Genomic DNA, 19,454 nt, shown 5'->3' on the forward strand with positions numbered 1-19,454 from the left:
TCAGGATGTCCATCATCCAGCATCGTGACAAAGCAGTAGAAAAGAGTACTACAAATACCAAGCACTCAGTTTGATACATCTGGAAAAGCAATGCACTATTTGGAACCACATGAAAAACAAAGTCACTCAATAGCAGAAACTTTAAAGCTGCCTTTCCCACCCTTCCCAGTTCAAGAGAAAACTGCCGCCAAAGCAAGCAAAGAAATATCACCATAATATCTGTATAAAAGCCAGGCACTTTCAAGGATCAGGCGACCTATAACACACTTAGATAGAAGAACGTCATAAAAAGCACCAACCAACATAAGCTGGAAGATCATCTGGTCACACCTGTTTCTATGCAACACCACAAACCAACTGCAATCACTGGCCATACACCAGCATCCCACACTGCTAACAAGGATCTTATCTCTATGCAATTCATAGTTGTCTCAACTTCCATTCATTCTTCTTCCCCAGGAATCCATGCTCCAGCAGTTGTGTTACTGTGGGACTGAAGCTTGGTAAGTTTTCATTGCACTGACGGCTGTATGCACTTAAAGAGAGCCACAATATCCAATTAAAATCCAAGATAACAAAGAAAATGCAAAGGGATATAAAACAAATGTATGAGTTCTTAACAGGCTTTCTAGAACAGGCATTAGCGTAGGCTAAGATTTTTGTATTATTACAAAACAGTGTCTTTGAAGATGAAAAAGAGTACATATCAACTTTAGTCAGGCAGCTCAGACTGCTCATGTGGAAGACAAGATGTCAAGAGCTGTGCTCCCTTCCCCACCCCCACCCCCCCCAAACACCACTGCCTTCCAAAGCACTAACATTCACTGCCCCCAACAGGTATGACCAGCACCACATTGAATCCATGGTTGCTTCTACCCTTGATTCATAATGTTTCAGGAAACCACACATGGAATAAAAGAGGAGAACGAAATTATTAAAGGTCAATCTTGGCAACATGCTTCCTGGACAGGGAAGTTCCATTACTGCAGAAAGAAGACAGGAAAAGACATCCTTTCACAAGCAATCAGCATGTCACAAGTTTGTCGACAGATAAGGCCATATGAAAAGCAGTTTTGCTTTAAGAACTGCCAGCACCCTCCCTTACAGGGCCTGTAACATTACAGGTCAACAGATGAGCCGATATTAAACATTCGCTACATAGGGACTGCAAGAATTCATGCAATGCTAAACATCAAATTAACATACAGGAATTAAACTCAGCATTGCCTAATTAGCACAGCAAGCCAGAAACAAAAAAAGGGGTACTATATCTAAACAGAATAACTGCATATCTATCAATCCAAGTCACCACTAAGTATAGCAATTAGCTTGCATCAACTATTCAAACACAGGCTACCATGCTCTCCCTCTGTTAAACAAGATACAGGGTGAGGGAGTGGTTGGTTTGGTTGATCTTTTTTGTTAATTATTTTTGGTTTGGCTAGGGTTTTTTTGGAGGGTTTTGTTTTGGTTTTGATTGAAAAAAAAAGTGAAACCACTCAGTGTTATTTTTTGTTCAAATATTTCAGGATGTAAATCTCTTCTGAAAAACATCAAGGAAGCACCAGGGCTGTAAGCTGTTTCAGAAAACTTTTTGGGAAGCAATTTCAAACATTTATAATTCACACTACCATTTAGAAGAATTGCTATATTTCCAATGAAGACCTGAAATCAGGCTTCAAGGCCGACTATACCGACCTAGAAGATTAAGCTTTAGCCAGACACTAAGAGACAAGTACATCATAATATTTATAACTCACATTGACCAAGACATGACAAAACTTTCAGTACAGAATAAAAGTTTTAACATATATTTTGATATTTTAAGGCCTATTTCCACAAAGATATATGAATACAGATCAACTCCTACATAATCTGATTTTTCAGTCCTTGCTTATTCATTCGTACTCAAAAGTGCTTCCTGTCAATGTATGACAGAAACTGAGTTTCAGTCAAGGTCTTCACAGTAATAAGCACCATTTTTGGAAAACTCCAAAATAAGACACAATCAGTCTGGCTAACAGGACAACATCCACATGTATGCAAGTATTCTAATTCAGGTTAAAACATGGAAGTTTCCTGCTGGGGGAAAAATGGCAGTTACTGTCTAGTTATCTACAGCAATTTGTCTCCAAGAAAAAGTGTACAATAATTTATGTGTAGTAATCACTTAAGAACGGAGACATTTTTTTCCATAAAAATCAGCCTAGAGAAAAGAAGGTTCTATGGAGACCTTGTAGCAGCCCTCCAGTACTTAAAGGGGGGCTAGAGGAAAGCTGGGGACAGACTTTTTAACAGTGCCTGTTGTGACAGGACAAGGATTAATCTTTTTAAACTAAAAGAGGGTAGATTTAGACTAGACAAGAGGAAGAAATTTTTAACAGGGATGGTGGTGAAACACTGGAACAATTTGCCCAGGGAGGTAGGGGAGGCCCCATCCCTGGAAACATTCAAGGTCAGGCTGAATGGGTCTCTGAGCAACCTGATCCAGTGGTAGGTGTCCCTGCTCCTGCTGGGGGATTGGACTAGATGACCTGTAAAGGTCACTTCCAACCCAAAGCATCCTATGATTCTATGTGACTCTGCACATAGAAACAGCTGCTGCTGAGAACCTGGGTTAAAGTGAAGTCAGGAAAAAGACAGGACACTCAGAGCCTCAGAGGAGAAGGGGTCCAAGGATATGTCCCTGTCTGCACAGGGGCGAGGCAGCACAAAACCATGGCATTGCTGCATCTCCCGAAGATGGTATAATTATTTCTCAGTCACACTGACAATGTTTAATTGCATAATTACTACATACAGCATTTTCACCACCATCTCTGGAAAGGTCTAGAGATTAGCACAAGCAAAACAGACTACAATAGGTACACACCCACTTGGTTTCTTGTGCAATTCACTGTAATAAGCACAGCAAATCTAAGACAGCAGGAGGGCAGCAGGAGCCATTGATCCAGAGCTGCCAACGATGGTATTTCAAGCAGCATCCTCTGCAAAACCGCATGGCTTCAAAAGGAGTTGCCTGCTCTTCCCCTGCTGCCCACAAGAGGCAAGTCTTCGAAACAAGTGAAGTCTAGTGACTTCAGCCCTGCTCAGCCTGTTGCTTAGACTATAGAGTTGGTCGCTGAGGTGCTTGTACATCTCTCCAAACCTCAGAGCTCTGGGTACAGTGTCAAAGCCCTGCAGTCAGCAAGGCAACACAAGTCACTTTAACTGATGGCTGACCTACTCCCAACTCAATCTAGCTTCTATACACGGCTCCAGCATCTGTCATACATGCCACTGAAATATTTTAGCATACTAAATCAATAGAAAAAATGTTAACCAACTTGACAAATAAGGTGTCTGACGTGTTCAGAGCACTGAAATGGCTCAGCATGAGGTCAGAAAACTGCTAGAGCAAGAAGGGCAGTACCATGCAGGCAATTAGAGCAGCTTCAGCATACATTTAAGTTCCAATCATGACTGGGTTTTTTCAAGTTAATCTCAGTCATCTGCACTTACAACACATTTGTCTCCAACACAGCTCTCTCCAAGCACATGAGCTGGATATCTTCCCAGCAAAACTCAACCAAAAGACGCAGTCCAGCAAGCAAAACAAACCACCACTAGCAGGCACTGAGCCCACAGCAGCGGACTAGAACCAAACCAACATGCTAAAAGGACCATGTCTTTAGCACAAATCATTTCAACCTACAGATCCAGTACTGTTTCTCTACACTACCTACCAATGCAGGCAGTTGTCAGAACTCAGAACCACAGCCTGGCTTCTCCACAGTGCTGAGCACTTGAACATTTAAGTTGTAAATTTCTGACTGAGCTTCTACATTTATTTGCCCCAGGGGTAACTCAGGACAAATCCTGACAACTATCTGCCCCCAGTGAACTTTATGCTAAAATTCTGGGTTTAATCCATGTATTGCTCCTTCAAATAAAATACCTTGGTACGTGAATAACCTTTCTTGCAAAGGTCAAAAGATATGGATTCAATTTCCTCTTCCAAATGCATACAAAAGGGCTGCAGCATGATGCTTAAAGCACTCTAAACTCCTCTACTCATTGACAACACTTTCAACCAGAGTTCAACAAGCAACATTTCAGCCTAGCCAAACTACACAAAAGGAGTCTGACCCATTCCAAAGGTCATATACGCGGTTCCCATAACCCTCTCACCGAGTAACACACAGCCAGCTTTTAGAGAATTGGCTTTGATGAGCCTCTCAACTTTTAAAATAGCAGATCGATTTTGCATTGCTCCTCATAGCCAATAAAAAATTGATTCTTTCCTCATGAACAGTGCCCTCCACCAATCTACTCTGCTTCAGTTCTAAAGAGAAAAAGCAGACTACATTTGGCAGGCAGGACAATTTTGAACAGAAGCACAGTTGTCCCACAGAGGTGTTTGATTCTTCACAGGATGACCACTGGTTCTGTACCTTATCCTTTACACAAGTGTTCAGTAGCTAAGTCAATGAGGCAAGGGGACAGGATGGTGACATCATCTCCATCTCTCATGAAGAAATAAGCAATATGCTGGCTTGTATTTGAAATAAAAACTAAGTACCTTGAAGGAAGAGCAGAACACCAACTGCAAACCTAACCTTAATGTTTCCTTGGTGTGATGTGGCACATTCCTATTCTGCATATCTTGGAAACAATATCATTTATGAAAAGTGAATTACTCCAAACAGCATATAGAAGCAGGATCCATTCTATCTGCTCTAAAAAGTCCGGGAATCATGGAATCATGGTTTTAAATAAAGCATTAAAATAGTTTCCCCTTCATACAGGTATTTTAACTAAATCTCTCCTCGGGTTATCCAAGCACTGGATAACTCCTGAAGAAGTTCCACTGGGAGGCAATGAGCTTTCAAAAAAAAAAAAAAAAAAAATCAATGAATTTCCAGTTTTGTAGGTGGTTATGGAAGAAAGCTTGTATATTTAAAAAGTAAACGAGACAATCAGTAAATAAGAGTTTCTATAAATATTAAGACTTCTGTATTTGTAAGTTAGGTGCACATAAAGAGACTCCTCAGTTTTGGATAAACTTTCAGTTTTCAATATAATTAAGGGGTTTTCTTAGATGAAAACTTAAACAACTCGTTGCCCCACAATACTTTTGACAGTGAGATCTCTTAACAGAGGAACCGAACAGCTTAAGCTATACAGAAGTCTTCAAAATTCAAACTATTTATTGTTTCAGTAAAAAATTCTACTTGTTCACCTAAATTCACTCTGCTCAATACAGCTCATACTACTTGGCATAGAAGCTTACAAGATTCATCAACTTCACAGTTTTCCTAAACCACATTTTCCTTCTGCTTCCCACTGAAATACTGCCTCAGACACTAAGCTTAAAAAAACAGGAATATATATCTTCCATTTGTAGGTCATTTGATTTTTTGTTTTCATTGACTCAGAAGGCTATGGTCTCTGGAGAACAGCTGAATTCTGTGCAATTACTTTTACATTAATAAAAGCACTTGCATTGTTCCTCTTTTTGTATTATCCAGCAGAACAAGATCATCTGCAAAAGTTAAAAACATTTGGAGGCAATTTAATACAACAACACCTGAAGTCTTGAATTACTCATAGGAAAAAAAAAACATGTTAAAGAATTATAACTAACTGTCCACTACTCCATAAAGTTTTAGTAGTTTACATTACTTTCCCATGGGATTTTTTCAGTCATTTATAGTTCATTGCTTCGTATGGCTATAGAATCCCTGCTGTGTTAAAAAATGCCAAATAAAATTATATCTCACTCACTGCTTTATGCTATACCTTCTTTTGTTCAGATCCAATTAGTGAAAGCTTGTTCTTCATTTATCATACTTTTAGCTGATTACATTAGGCATTACAATAGTTCTCTAGCTTTCCTTGACAATGTTTGCACCATCAGTGTTACATTTATGGTTGAGGAGGCTCTTTCATCTTAACCCTCTATTCCAATCAGTTCAGGGGGAAAAGTACATATGATTACTCTTGTTCAGCCAAAACTTTTGCTTGTTTTCTCATCCCAAAAATAATTCCACCAGATGTTTTAATTAAAAAAAACCTCTCTAAATTCTATTGGTCTTTTTCCCACTTTACCTACCCAACTGTAAAGAATCACTGTTTTGCAAGCTGGACCATGACATTAAAAAACAGCATTTTGAACAGTACACAATATCTTTTCTCCACTTCCCCAAAATAACAGATACAATAGTTATCAGCTAGAATTTGAGACCATAAAAGCGTCCATTACAACCTACTTTTCTCAATATACTCAGTACCACATGAGCAAGTGTATGCTTTATGAGGGTCTCAGTAACAATTTTGTCAGGCCATTTTCCTCAACCACCACAATGATTTTATTTCATGACAGCTGTTAAAGCAGCATCTTCTACACCACAAAACTTGGGATGTAATCTTTTCCTCAGTTCACACCTCCTTACACTTCCACAAAGGTAAATGTAATCCAATCTCATTTAATACCACTTCCAGCTACCAGTAGCTTTGCATTAATACACAAGCATCCAAAAGCCTCTGAAGTCACCAACCACCTTTTAAGTTTCGTTAACACTCCCTTTCCTGCCACTTTAATCCTAAACTATAGAAGTCCTTCAAATCTTTGGCTATTTTTTAATTTAAGAGTACAAAACAGTATTCTGTTCCTTGTATTTTCCTTCATGTAAGCTTCATTTGGCTCTCAGCAGGCTGTTCAATTTTTGCCACATTCCCAATTTACAAGCCCCTTCTGTTCCTTTCTACTCATAAGAGTCAGGTGTTGATTTTGAAACGACAATTCCTTTGTACTGTTACAGTCTAGTTACTAGTTTTTATATATTAATGAAAGGTATGTCAAAATTAATATTTTCTAACAGCATACTCAAGACATTTGCCACGGTGCTCCAAAGAAAGCAAGTCTGAAAAACAAGCAAGCCATTTCACTGAAAACCCACGTGTATTTCAGCTATTCCCATCACCTCTATGCAGCACCAAACTCCACAAGGATCTGAGGGAATTTTAAAATTTAAAAAATGAAAAGTTGAATATTTATAGAATCAAGTAAAGGCATGGGTTGGGAGGGACCTTTAAAAATTACCTAGTCCAACCCCTGTGCAGCAGGCAGGAACATCTTCAACTCAACCAGACCGCCCAGAGCCCTGTCTAACCTGACCCTGAATATTTGCAGGGATGGAGCATCTACATAATACAAAATTCATTATATGTAGTCTAAATCTACCCTCTTCTAGTTTAAAGCCATTACTCCTTGTCCTATCTCTACAGGCCCTGCTAAAAATTTTGTCCCCACCTTTTTTACAGCCCCTCTTTAACTATTAAAAGGCCACTGTAAGGTCTCCCTGGAGTTCTCCCCAGGCAGAAGAACTCAAACTCTCAGCCTTTCTTCATACAAGAGATGTTCTAGCCCTCAGATCAGTTTTATGGCCGCCTTCTGGACCCACATCAACACATCCATGTCTTTCCTGTGCTAAGGACTCCAGAGCTGGAGGCAGCACTCCATGTGAAGTATCATCAGATTAGAAGGGGAGAATCACTTCCCTTGACCTGCTGGCCACGCATCTTTTGATGCGGCCCAGAGTATGGCTGGCCTTCTGGGCTGCAAGCACACATTGCCAGCTTACGTCCACAAACTCTCCCAAGATCATGTTGGCAGGACTGCTCTCACACTCTTCATCCTCCAGTCTCTACTGATACTGGTGGTTGTCCCAGACAAGGTGCAGGACCTTGCACTTGGCCTTGTTCAGCCTCACAAGGTTCACGCAGGACCACTTCTGAAGCTTCTCCAGTTCCCTCTGGACCAGACCACAACACATCCCTCAGGCATGTCAAAAACAATACTCAGCTTGGTGTATCTGCAGACTTGCTGAGGGTGCACTCAATCCCACTGTCTATGTCATTGATGAAGGTATTAAACAGTACTGGTCTCAATAAAAAACCCCTTAGGAACACCACTTGCCACCAGGCTCCACCTGGACATCAGGCTGTTGACTGCTACTCTCCAAATGCAACCATCTACCCATCAAATCCATATCTCTCCAATTTATAGAGAATGATGCCATGGGGGACTATGTCAAAGGCCTTACAGAAGCTCAGACAGATGACATCCATAGCTCCCTCCCTTGTCCACAGATGCAGTCACTCCAACCAAAAAAATTCCAAAACAGATTTCTAGTACATTATTCACTAGTGAGTCTTAACAGTTTCTTTATTCAGAGACCAATGATTTTGAGACTATGTATACCTTTCCCATCTAAGCACCAATGAAAAATTCCTGCTTGGGTCATTTAAGCGTATGACACTGGATGGGGAATAAAGCTGAAGCTATCAGCAAGGAGCCTGATCGCTAGATACTTTGATTGGGTTCCTGCCCTTCCTACAGTTTTTAGTGAGCACACTCAAGGAAACCTGCTTCAGTTTAATTTCAGTTCTGTTTCCAACCGGCATGACAGAAAAAGCCAGAGATATAACAAACTACCTGGTTTGCCCACCTTTTAAAAGTTATTTGTAAAACTGAATTAGTATCAAGAGTATCAGGTTACCTATACTTCAGCAAGTAGCTACATAAGTAGTGTAATAAGGGGCTATTCCTACATCTCAAAGGTGACTCCAAGTTCTAAACAGAAAATTTACCTACTCCAATTAATGGTATCTCTAAACAGTTCAATAAAAAGCATTTCGGTAAACCATCCCTACCTACTCCCGTCACTTAAAACAGGGTCCCACTATTTTTAGTAAAGACAAACAGCTTTGACATGTGCAACTAGTTTAACCTCATGCCTTTACATTTATTTCTGCCTTTAGTTCAATGACTATTGTCATCAGAATAGCTGCTTATGACATTCATTGCCTTTGTGATACAAGCCTTAAAGGAGCAATGGATGTTTTGTCTAATTCTGTCCAACACAAAATCTAGAGGATATTCACAGCTCTTTTACAGCATCCCACCACTGATCAAACAAGTTTCTCCTAGCTACATGAGGACAGAGGTTCCTTTGGCAGGTTGCATTAGCCTCAAGTTTGATTTCAGACTGAGATTTTGCTACTGCTGGTATAACCAAGAAAATAGCTGTTGATGGAACCTGAACACAAACAAACACAGGGCAAACATCATTTTTGTTACTTTATGGCAAGTCAAAGAATTTGGCCTCTAAACCCATCTATCAAGATCATCCAAATAGGACATCACACACACTGCAACAGCCAGGTCATTCCCACAAACGATGTATAACTGGAAGCAAACACATCATTAAGACAGATTACATTATTTAAACTACTCCCCAATGCAAGCACCAAATGTAGTGATTAAAGGATGTGTGGTAGACATAAGCAACATGTATAATCAGACCAAAAAACTAGCTTAGACTTAATACTGCTACCCTGGTTTAAGCACACAGAACAGTGTTTCAAGCAGCCTTTCTCTCATTTTCTTTTAAATACCTGGAGCTTCTTCAATGCACAGTTAATGCTTAACCTTGTACAGATAGGTCTGATCAGTCTAAGTAAGGATTCAAAGAGCTAAGCAGACACTATTTCACCCTTACAGCATTTGTTAGAGCCTTATCTCTAGTCCATGAACTCAAAATGTCATCTCATAAAACACACTTAATGTTATCTTTATGAACTGTTATAGAATGCATTTCTGAGATATCAGTTTGCATTTCCTTTCTCTTATGAACTATTACAAATTAAAGACCTTGTTTGTCTTCTAAAGCTATGACAGCACTGTAGATTTAAGTAACTATTGTATTTTCACTTTACTCTTTGTAACACATTACTTTTATTGCCTTCCCTAAGGTTATGAGCTGCACTTTTTCTTGTCATTCTTATTCCCTCACTGTGTTCTTCAATCCTGCTTTTTATTTACTACTTTCAGATTTTTTTCTTAGTCTTCAGCTCATAGCAGAGGCCACAAAGCCATCCAGATACAATGGAGAACAGACATTCATTTTCTTAAGTCTTAGACTGGTAAAAACATGGGGCTTTTTTAAAACAATTTTTTTTTTGTCTATTTTCAGAATGAATCAATGCCAGTGAACAAGGCTGTGCAGTGCTGCTAAACAGCAAATCCATTTATCTTAACAGCAGACACCATATACATAAGTACCCATCAACATGCTTCAGTGTTACTAGAGGGATCATAGATCAGATTAGTCTGTATTCATAACCACTTAACCCTCGGCTTCCAAAAGAATTAGAATTTATCATGTCTCATACACATCCATTAAGAATTCATTTCACAGTCCATTGACCATTCACAAGCTACTATACTCTCCCAGTTATGGCTACCAGTTAAAATCTAGACCAAATGCACTCTTCATTCACCTCCAAGAACTACTTAGCATAGAAATCCAGCAGCAGAGTATTTGTCCCATCTCAGAAGATTCAGTTCCAGTCCCTTACTCCACCTACAACCTATTTATATGGACTAAGCTGGTCATGCTGGAATAGAACCACAGAAGGAGTTAGACAAAAGTGCTGTCAAAATCCAAAACTCCCAGCAGTTCTCACCTTTCACTTAACTCTAAAAAACACCCAGTTCTAAATGTTTTCAGATTTCATCAACCACGCTTCAGTTTTTCAATGTTGAGTAATTCCTCATCCTTGAGTAAGTCCCATCCTAAATAAAACACACTTTTCCCCAACAGCTTGTCTGACACACTTCGTCTATTAAATCGTAAGTGTTTTAACTCTCTTTGAGATTTCAAACTCGCCTGGAACATGGGGGAACCCTCATTCCTTTCTTCTGTAGCAGTTCTTGCAGGCAAGGAATACGATTTTCTCTCTAGTAAACAAGGCTATGCAAGTACGATTACACATGCCATTCTCTCAAAGGAAATCATGTTCCTATTCTTGCTACAAGCGATTTAATATTTCTGAACTAAAGTAGAGAAGAGAGTAGAAGATCTGAAAATGGAGAGGTAGCTAGACAAGCACCTTACTGTTCTAGACAGCCTTTTTACCACCTTCCTGCCATGCTGCCAAATATTCAAGGCACCTCAATATCCTGAAATGGAACACCTCCAGTACATCAGTACTTCAGAACATTCAGTACATCCGGTAGACAAGGCCATTCCTCTGGGAAGCAGGAAGAAATGAGTTGGATTTACCTGACAGGAACAAGTTATACTCAGTTCTATACCATCTCCTAAGATCCACTTTTAATTTCTTTTTGGGTGTATATTAGAAACACAAAATTTAGGTTTTGCTGCCAGTCTTACACTTACTGAAGATCCCTATGGGGTGTTAGTGTCTAGCTTAATCCAAGGAAAAAGCAAGGTAACATTTACACAAGCAAAACACAGAGCAGTTCGCACAAAAAACACGCTAAATACTTGTCCAATCCCACCCCCCTTGGAATCTCTTCCTCTTTTAAGCACAGAGGAAAAAGACATAAACAAAGACACTTCAGAACCGCCAACAGGGCCATCAGTGATCAACAAGCCCACCTAACAGTTGCAAATCTTGAGTTAAATCCCATCTGCCATTTGATTTCAAATAGTACTTACAGCGTTTGCATCGACATCACTGTGTATGGCAACTGTTTTAATCCCCATCTTCTTACACGTTTTGATGACCTACCACACAAGTAGTGACAATTATCAATATTTAAAATATCAATAGTTTAAGAATACAAAAAATAAAATCTTAGAAGACAAAATACTTACTCGGCATGCTATTTCTCCTCTGTTGGCAACAAGGAGTTTTTCAAACGTCTGAAAGGAAATAACAAGGATTTTGAGAGATGAACAAAACACAAGGTTTTCACCCTCCAGAAACACACATTTCCTCCTTTTCCACTAAAGCCCTGGTTTATTCCATAAGCTAACTCCAAGATCGCCTATTTTTAAAAGGGTTCTGCTGATTTAACAATGATGACAGAGCATAAAGGGTATGCTCTACTAGATCGACCTAACTTATACACATATTCAGAAGAAAAATAGGTGTTGACTTTTCACACCAGCACTCCCTGGATCTCCTTACCACGCATTGTGCGGAAACTAAAGCTCTACAGAGGCTCTAGGAGAGTCAAATTCAGGGAAGAGACACTCATAAGCACTAGCCTTCTCTGCCCTAGCATTGCCTACATTACATGGTTTTAATGCACAGAAGATATTCAAAGGCAGCATACTTATACTTTCCCCATCTCTGCTTTCTTTAAAGCTACACAAAGGCAAGAATCCTACATTACGGAAGTATTCTGAAGATCACGTTTTAAAAGTTTACACAAACACTGCTAGACAGAGCAAGTTCTATGCCCCTGTTAATATCCTTCTGCTGGAAGTTATCATGCCTCTATGAAAGCTCCCAAACCTACTTTGGGAAAGTACCTGTATAAAACCTAAACCTAGCTGATTTTACTGCTACTTGGAGAATGCTAGCAGGTACCTATCGTCAGGAGGGGAGACCTTATTGCTCTCTACATTGAGGGGTGAGCCTTCATCATCATTAAGGGGAGACCTTATTGCTCTCTACAACTACCTGAAAGGAGAGGAGGGAGCTGGCCTTTTCTCCCAAGTGACAGGGGACAGGACAAGGGGGAATGGCCTCAAGCTCCACCAGGGGAGGTTCAGGCTTGACATCATGAAAAAATTTTTCACAGAAGGGGTCACTGGGCACTGGAATAGGCTGCCCAGGGAGGTGGTTGAGTCGCCTTCCCTGGAGGTGTTTAAAGGACAGGTGGACAAGGTGCTGAGGGGTATGGTTTAGGGAGTGTTAGGAATGGTTGGACTCAATGACCCAGTAGGTCCCTTCCAACCCAGTGATTCTACGATTTCTCTAACCAGCACAGATGACCTGGAATATAACGTTCAACTGTTACGGAAGACCTTTAAAAGGCATCCTAGTTATAAAGAGGAGAGATTCCTCTCTACCTAAGGGCAGGGAGGGTAAAAGACCAACATTTCTACCCTGCACCCACATGCTTGCTGAGTTTTACCAGCCTTATTACCGAGTCTCACCTGAAGAGCCTGGTAAAATCCTTCATTGCCCTCACAACAGTTAAACAGTCAATACTGAGTAGCAACCAAATTGAAACAGAACAGCAAATCGCATTTCATACAACCCTCGAAATTCACTGTCACCTTTTACATTGGAGTGCACTTAAGGATGCAAATCTACCTTCCATATTCCCACCATGCCTGTAAGAAGGGAACAGCAAGCTGTCAGAAGTCACTAAGCCTTACGCCCTAGACAAAAGCTTCCCATTCAGGATGAGCAGTGGAGAACAAGAGTCGGGTTGTTCAGCCTGGAGAAGAGAAGGCTCCAAGGAGACCTTACAGTGACCTTCCAGAACCTTAAGGGGGCCTACAAGAAAGCTGGGGAGGGACTTTTTACAAGGGCATGTAGTGATAGGACTATAGGCAATGGATTTAAATTGGAGAGGGGCATATTTAGACAAGATATAAGGAGGAATTTCTTCACTATGAGAGTGGTGAGGCACTGGCACAGGTTGCCCAGGGAAGCTGGTTGACCTATCCCTGGAGGTATTCAAGGTCAGGTTGGATGGGGCCTTGGGCAGCCTGATCTAGTGGGAGGTGTAGGGCGGTTGGAATTAGATGATCTTTAAAGTCCCTTCCAAACCAAACCATTCTATGAGTCTACACAGCATAAAAATCTCATTGCTGGGGAATAAGAGTTATTGCTGTCACTGCCCTTGCTTTTAAAAATACTGGTGCACCTTTATAGCGGACCCGCTTGGTTGTAAACACAGGCTGCCACTGAAAGGGACAATCCTGCTTTACACACTTACCCCCTGTGATTTCTACACATCAGACCTAGCAGGGATGCAACTTCAGGACACATCAGTTCACCACACTAATTGAACAGTCCTACTCTGCCTCCCACGCTTCAAATCAAAAGACAGGATAGCGAACCAGTAGGACTCTCCCCTTCAGGGAGAGCCTGCAGTTATATCAGATTAGGTTTATCAAACTGTGCCCTAAGACATTTGATAGCTCTTTCTCCTTCCCCTACATGAAAAAGCTGCTTTTCATATGGACTGAGGGGAGAGGAAGCATTGCCACTGCAACAATGAAACTGTTGATTATCCCAGTGGACCTTGGTTAATTTGCGGAGAGGAAGACAGGTGTAAGAGGAGAAGGAACACTGCAACACCCCAGCAGAAACTGCTATTGACAGATTACGTTATACATTGTTTGCACCTCTACTCCAGACATACGCAAGTTGCCCTTGATCAAGTTTACTTCTTCAAAGTCAGGACCAAGCTGGCATCACATGACCAACTTGAAAATACTGCCATGTGATAATATACAGAAGTTAAGTGATAAAACCCTCCAGGTAAGCGCTGCAGCAAGCTTATATGGCAAATTCAGCTAGACCTGCTGAGGAACACATACGACTGCCTAGTAACACAGGCACACCCACACCTCACTCAAAAAGATGGATCTTTAACATTCTTAAGCAAGCTCAGTTACCATAAGTACAAATACTATAAGAACACCAAAGGAGGTAGCAATTTGGAGAAGTTTAAGCTGGGGATCTGATCTAAAATGCAGTGAAAAAAAATGGCGGGTTTCCATCATGCTCACACAAACTGTTACTGAATCTAAATTTCAGTATTCTAGGTATCTAAAGCTGTTTAGGTGTACAGACTAGAGAGGAAATTATAAAAAGCTCTCAAATGTTTGGCATTGAGAAGTTCAGCAACTCTAATACTTCATCAACTTAGTTCTTAGTATATAATAGCTGCCTTATTAACCAAATATGGTCACAGCACAAGACAAGACTCAATAGCAAAATGTTAAGAATAATTGACATTCATTTTAATTTTCTAATTCCACATAAAAGACACCAACAGCAAGACACTGGACTCTTATTCCTGCTGTTAAAGGAGAGTCTCAAGTTCAGCACAAAAAAAAAAAAATCACACGCTGCTTTGATGTAACATGCAGCATTTTTTTTAATGTATTTCCCACTAATTAGCTCACAAAGGTCTGATATCAAGGTCTTGTCATTATAAAGACAGTGGAAGTGGAAAACACAGAAAAGAATTTAAACTATCTGTAGCTACTATAGCTACCTGTAGCTATAGTAGCTACAGGTTAGAACAATATAGGTCCCAGTTAAAAGAGACCAAACACCCAATTACATTGTCTAAACAACTATGCCTTTAGACAAGGAAGAGAACCTTGATTAAGCAAGGGCCTTAAGAATACATATTGCCTCAGAAGACTTTAAGCCACAGTTTTAGGTACACAATGTTTTCCCCTGTTCTCTAACACTGTTTCACTCCTGGTTAATTGCTCCTACGCTGGCAGGCAAGGGCAAGCCTATCAGCCCTGAATTGTCAGCATTCTTGCCCTCCAATACTAGCGTACCTTCAGCCACATTATTTTTCCAAGTGTTACTTCAGAAGCCATGCCAAGACAATCTCCCACAAGAAAAGTTTTTCTTGGCTTGTAGCTGTAAACTGAGATTGCTACTGCACAAATCCCAAAATGAGGACTCCCAAGATGAGGATTTACTACTCTCTGCAGGCCTTAAAGGCCCATCTTTATCCAGACTCTAAAGTTCTCACCCCCATGTCAGACCATCTAAATCATGCTGCCACTATTGCATACTTTTGTTTCTATGAAAAGCTTTTTGCTAGTTTAGCTCACAGATGTTTTAATAACCCAGTATCTCCCACAAGCAGCAAAATATTAATAGTTTCATAATTACAACATGTTCAGGCCAGTATGTAACTTTTCCAAGCTCAATCACTTATTTAACCTTTTAAGGTACACACTTGAGGAGGTATCCAAACTTGACAAGTATACTGCAAAAGCAACTTCCTTTTTAGTTTAAAAAAAAAAGAAAGCAAAACATGCTACTGTATCAGTGTAGGGGTTGTACTAGGAGAACTGCCATTGTTAGTAGCAGCACAGGGGAGCAGATAGGGTTAAAGTGGTATAGTAAAATGTTAAAGAAAACATGCACCGTACTAACCTTTTCATTTGCATCATACAGAGATGAATACAGTTTATGTGAAGTTATAAGGCACCATCTTGAACGCAGCGTTTCACACTACAAAAGAAAAGGAGTTAAACATTTTTCTTCTGCTATAGTACTCCTGTAAGATAAAAACAGTTCATATACTGACATCTTCAGGAAACTCTTCCATATCCTTCCATTCCCCACCAAGAGGATGAAAGCTTAGAGATCAGCCCTCTACCAAGCAAACACCCAACTAGCAGTAACCAAAGATGCTTAAGAAGGTCTAGATACAAACTTCTTACCTTAGGTACAAGTGATTTTTAATAAACTCTCCACTATACAATCTTTTTCTCTTCCGTGTTCTAAGAAATACCTACCAAGAAGTTCTCAAGAGTACACATGCATGTGCCTGCACACACTAGGAATCGGGAGAGGTCTTCATTACTAGGGAGTTGTTTGGAATAGAACAAGTAATGGACTGGGCCAGTACAGAGATCAACAGTAGAACAGACTTCAGATTCCAGTTCAACTCCTAGTCTTCCCCCATCATAACCCCAAAGAGTTATCTGAGGATTAGGTCTTTTTCTTATCTGAAACTTTTGCTCTGAACTAACTTCCTCAAAGACTTGGCTCCAAGAGTTAAACAATTTTGCATGATGCACCTTTAAAGAAAGCACACATGCAATTTCAAAGAGAACACAACAGATGATATACCAGATTTGCAAGTATACCAAAAAGATTCAGGTACTTATGAAGCAAGCAATTACAGGTACTTCTCAAGCAAGTAATTTCAGAATGTAATAGCAGCTACAGTTAGCCACAAACAAAAATAATCATATAAACAATCCCACACCAAAGTTGCATCTATACAAACAGTTTCACAAACTTGCTCACGCAGTTGAAATAAAAAAGATAGCAAAAAGCCTAATATAGTCTAGTATGAAGCACAAAACAGCAATGACTGGCAACTGCCAAAACTCAGCAGCTGTCAATTCTGTCTGAAAGAATTGTCTTAGAAGTTGCATTAATCCGAGTAATAGAGTTTAGTAGAAATTAAAGGCTCTCCTGTGAGAAAAGACTGAAAAAAAAGAAAAAAGAGATGAAGACAGACAACACTAGAACGGAGATCAAAATCATAGAATGTCCTGAGTTGGAAGGGACCCACAACAATCATGGAGTCCTTGTATATATACACATCAAGGAAGTGTATGTTCATATAAAGTTAATTTCACCAATTTTTCCATTATTTCATGTTCACTCCTGTTGTGGAAGGGGCAGCTGAATTATCTAATTAAGTTTACTCTAAGCTCCTAGTGACTGTACTAAGCTACTAAGTTCCAGTACTAGTGGCTGACAGTAACTGGAATGAGAACATTCCTTACACCCATCCTCCAGTCTGAAGTTATCTGGTCTAAAGATAATTTTCATACTGGATCACAGAAAGAAACCAGCCAAGGACTGAGAAGAGCATCACATTTGTAATGTAGCTGATGTTATAATGGAAAAAAAGATATTTTAATTCAAGTCCTGTAATAGAGAACTGAAAGAAGCCGTAGCACATACTACCTCACACCAGCTCAGACTGAGCTTTGAGTAGAAAGCTGCTACAGCCTCACAAACCAGACAAATAACTAAGCTTAAATATTCTTAATTATTCTGGAACTAAGTCAGTGGAGAGCAACTGTTCTATCCTGTTTCACATGCTGAATTGGCTTATGCAGTTTTTGTTTTGGTGGGGTTTTTTCACTCCATTTTTTTTTTTTCCAATTCACTCTCCAAAAAAAAAATCCAGAACAACCACCTGACACAGAAATCATTTGATATGCTACAATGAAAGCCACCAAAGGTTTCTGGTTTTTTTGCAAGAGTATACTATTCTCCATCCAAAGATGTGACTGTACAAGCTGTTTCAGGCATTAAAGAGGGAATACACAATTAAGGACTGAATTCCGCCAGCTGCAACCACACCTACCAGCTGGATATTATCACAAGCTTAGAGCAGGACTGTTACACCTTCAGGGACTGTATTGTAATCTAGATCCTGCTCTAGGGAGGAGCAGGGACAGCTACAGTAGAAGCTGAGCGTACTCCTCTCCTCCAGAATACACACCCCTCTCCTTTCGAACACTGACTGAGTGCTTGTGGGACCACAGATAGTCTGAACAAGGTCATACAGGACCAAGAAAATTCTCCAACAAGTTAGTTATTCATTGAAGAAAGTGCATGTTAAGGGTCACTGGGGCTCATCTAAATACTAGCAGTTGGCTGGGACAGGGCAGGGGGTGGGGAAGAGGCAAGTGAGGAAAAGCATCTCCACTTTCTTGTAAACACCTTTATACAAAGGTAGTTTTGAATGCATATGAGAAGCCAGAGAAGTTATGCCACAGATGGAGACTGGAAGGAAAGGCTATGATGGGAAAGTGAGCTATTCTAGCATTAAGTTTCAGAATTTTAGTCATGTGCTGTCTCAAAAAAAAAAAAAAAAACACCCTGTTCAAATTTTACACAGAAAGAGTAAAGTTAAAGCAATTAAAATAAATGGAAAAGCATTAAGCCACACTCACCTCTGTTTTTACACTACAGAACTGGATAGATTTCACATAAAAATCTTCTAATAGCCTACCGTAATTATGTATCTATCTTTAAAAACTTAAGTACCTCCTCCTCCCAACACATCATTTAGAGAACCAGTTTTAGCCTTGAATTGAATACATCAAGTAATTTCCTAAAACAAATCAAGTATATTGCTCAACCAAAAAATTCCAACCCTAATTCATAGTTTTGGAAAGAAAAAATTTAGGTTTTTATTTATCTGTACCAATATACACTAAGGTTTAGGAGCTTGCTTACTCTAGAATCCACCTCAAGAAAAGGCTCTCTCGAGGTCTGCTCCCAGCCACTATGAGCTATTGAGTAAGTACTTAAAAATAAACAGATATGATATAAAAAAATGCACAGCCAGGGCCACAAAGAAGACTGCTAAATTGCCATCTCCAAATCAATAGCTGCTCAGCTGTCACCTACTTCCCAGGGCTCCCATGGTACTGCTATAGGTAGCTACATTAAAAGCTACACCAAAACCTCCAAAGAACTCTCAAACCACCAAAGCAGCCAAGCCAAACTAACCCTCAAGCTACATTCCTAATTGGCTGCCTCCCCAAAACCACACGTGCTCAAGGTATTATACCTCACAAATTCCTCAGAAGAGAGCCACAAGAGCTCAACTTGACCTAGTAACTTTGTTCTGTCTCAAAAAAAATAGGAGAGGGTAGTAGAGTCATCAGGTATGAACTATTTTTGTGATGACTTTGATAAAGCTTTTGACTCTTGTAAGCCCAACACACGCTAGAGCTCAACGCTGGGCTTCAGAGTTTCACTTGGGAGTTTCCCCACTTCTACCAAATCCTCAAAATCAGATAGTGTTAATACTGTATTTTGGAAAAGCATCCCATTTTCTCTACTAATTGCATAATAACACAGCTGATCTCAGATCTGAATAGTTTTAACAGTTATAA

The 19,454-nt window shown here is 39.9% G+C and overlaps 1 protein-coding gene across 1 annotated transcript in view; it reads right to left on the bottom strand.

The window, feature by feature from the left end:
• PCCA (propionyl-CoA carboxylase subunit alpha) overlaps window positions 1-19,454 on the bottom strand; it is a 289,809-nt gene that overhangs the window by 265,137 nt on the left and 5,218 nt on the right. The window contains exons 2-4 of the mRNA XM_054064867.1: window positions 15,952-16,029; window positions 11,670-11,717; window positions 11,511-11,579 (exon numbers count right to left, since the gene is read on the bottom strand). Of these exons, the coding sequence (XP_053920842.1) occupies window positions 11,511-11,579; window positions 11,670-11,717; window positions 15,952-16,029 (195 nt within the window). The remainder of the gene's footprint in view (window positions 1-11,510; window positions 11,580-11,669; window positions 11,718-15,951; window positions 16,030-19,454) is intronic.

Source organism: Cuculus canorus, chromosome 1, assembly GCF_017976375.1.
Source record: "Cuculus canorus isolate bCucCan1 chromosome 1, bCucCan1.pri, whole genome shotgun sequence".
Lineage (NCBI taxonomy): Eukaryota > Metazoa > Chordata > Aves > Cuculiformes > Cuculidae > Cuculus > Cuculus canorus.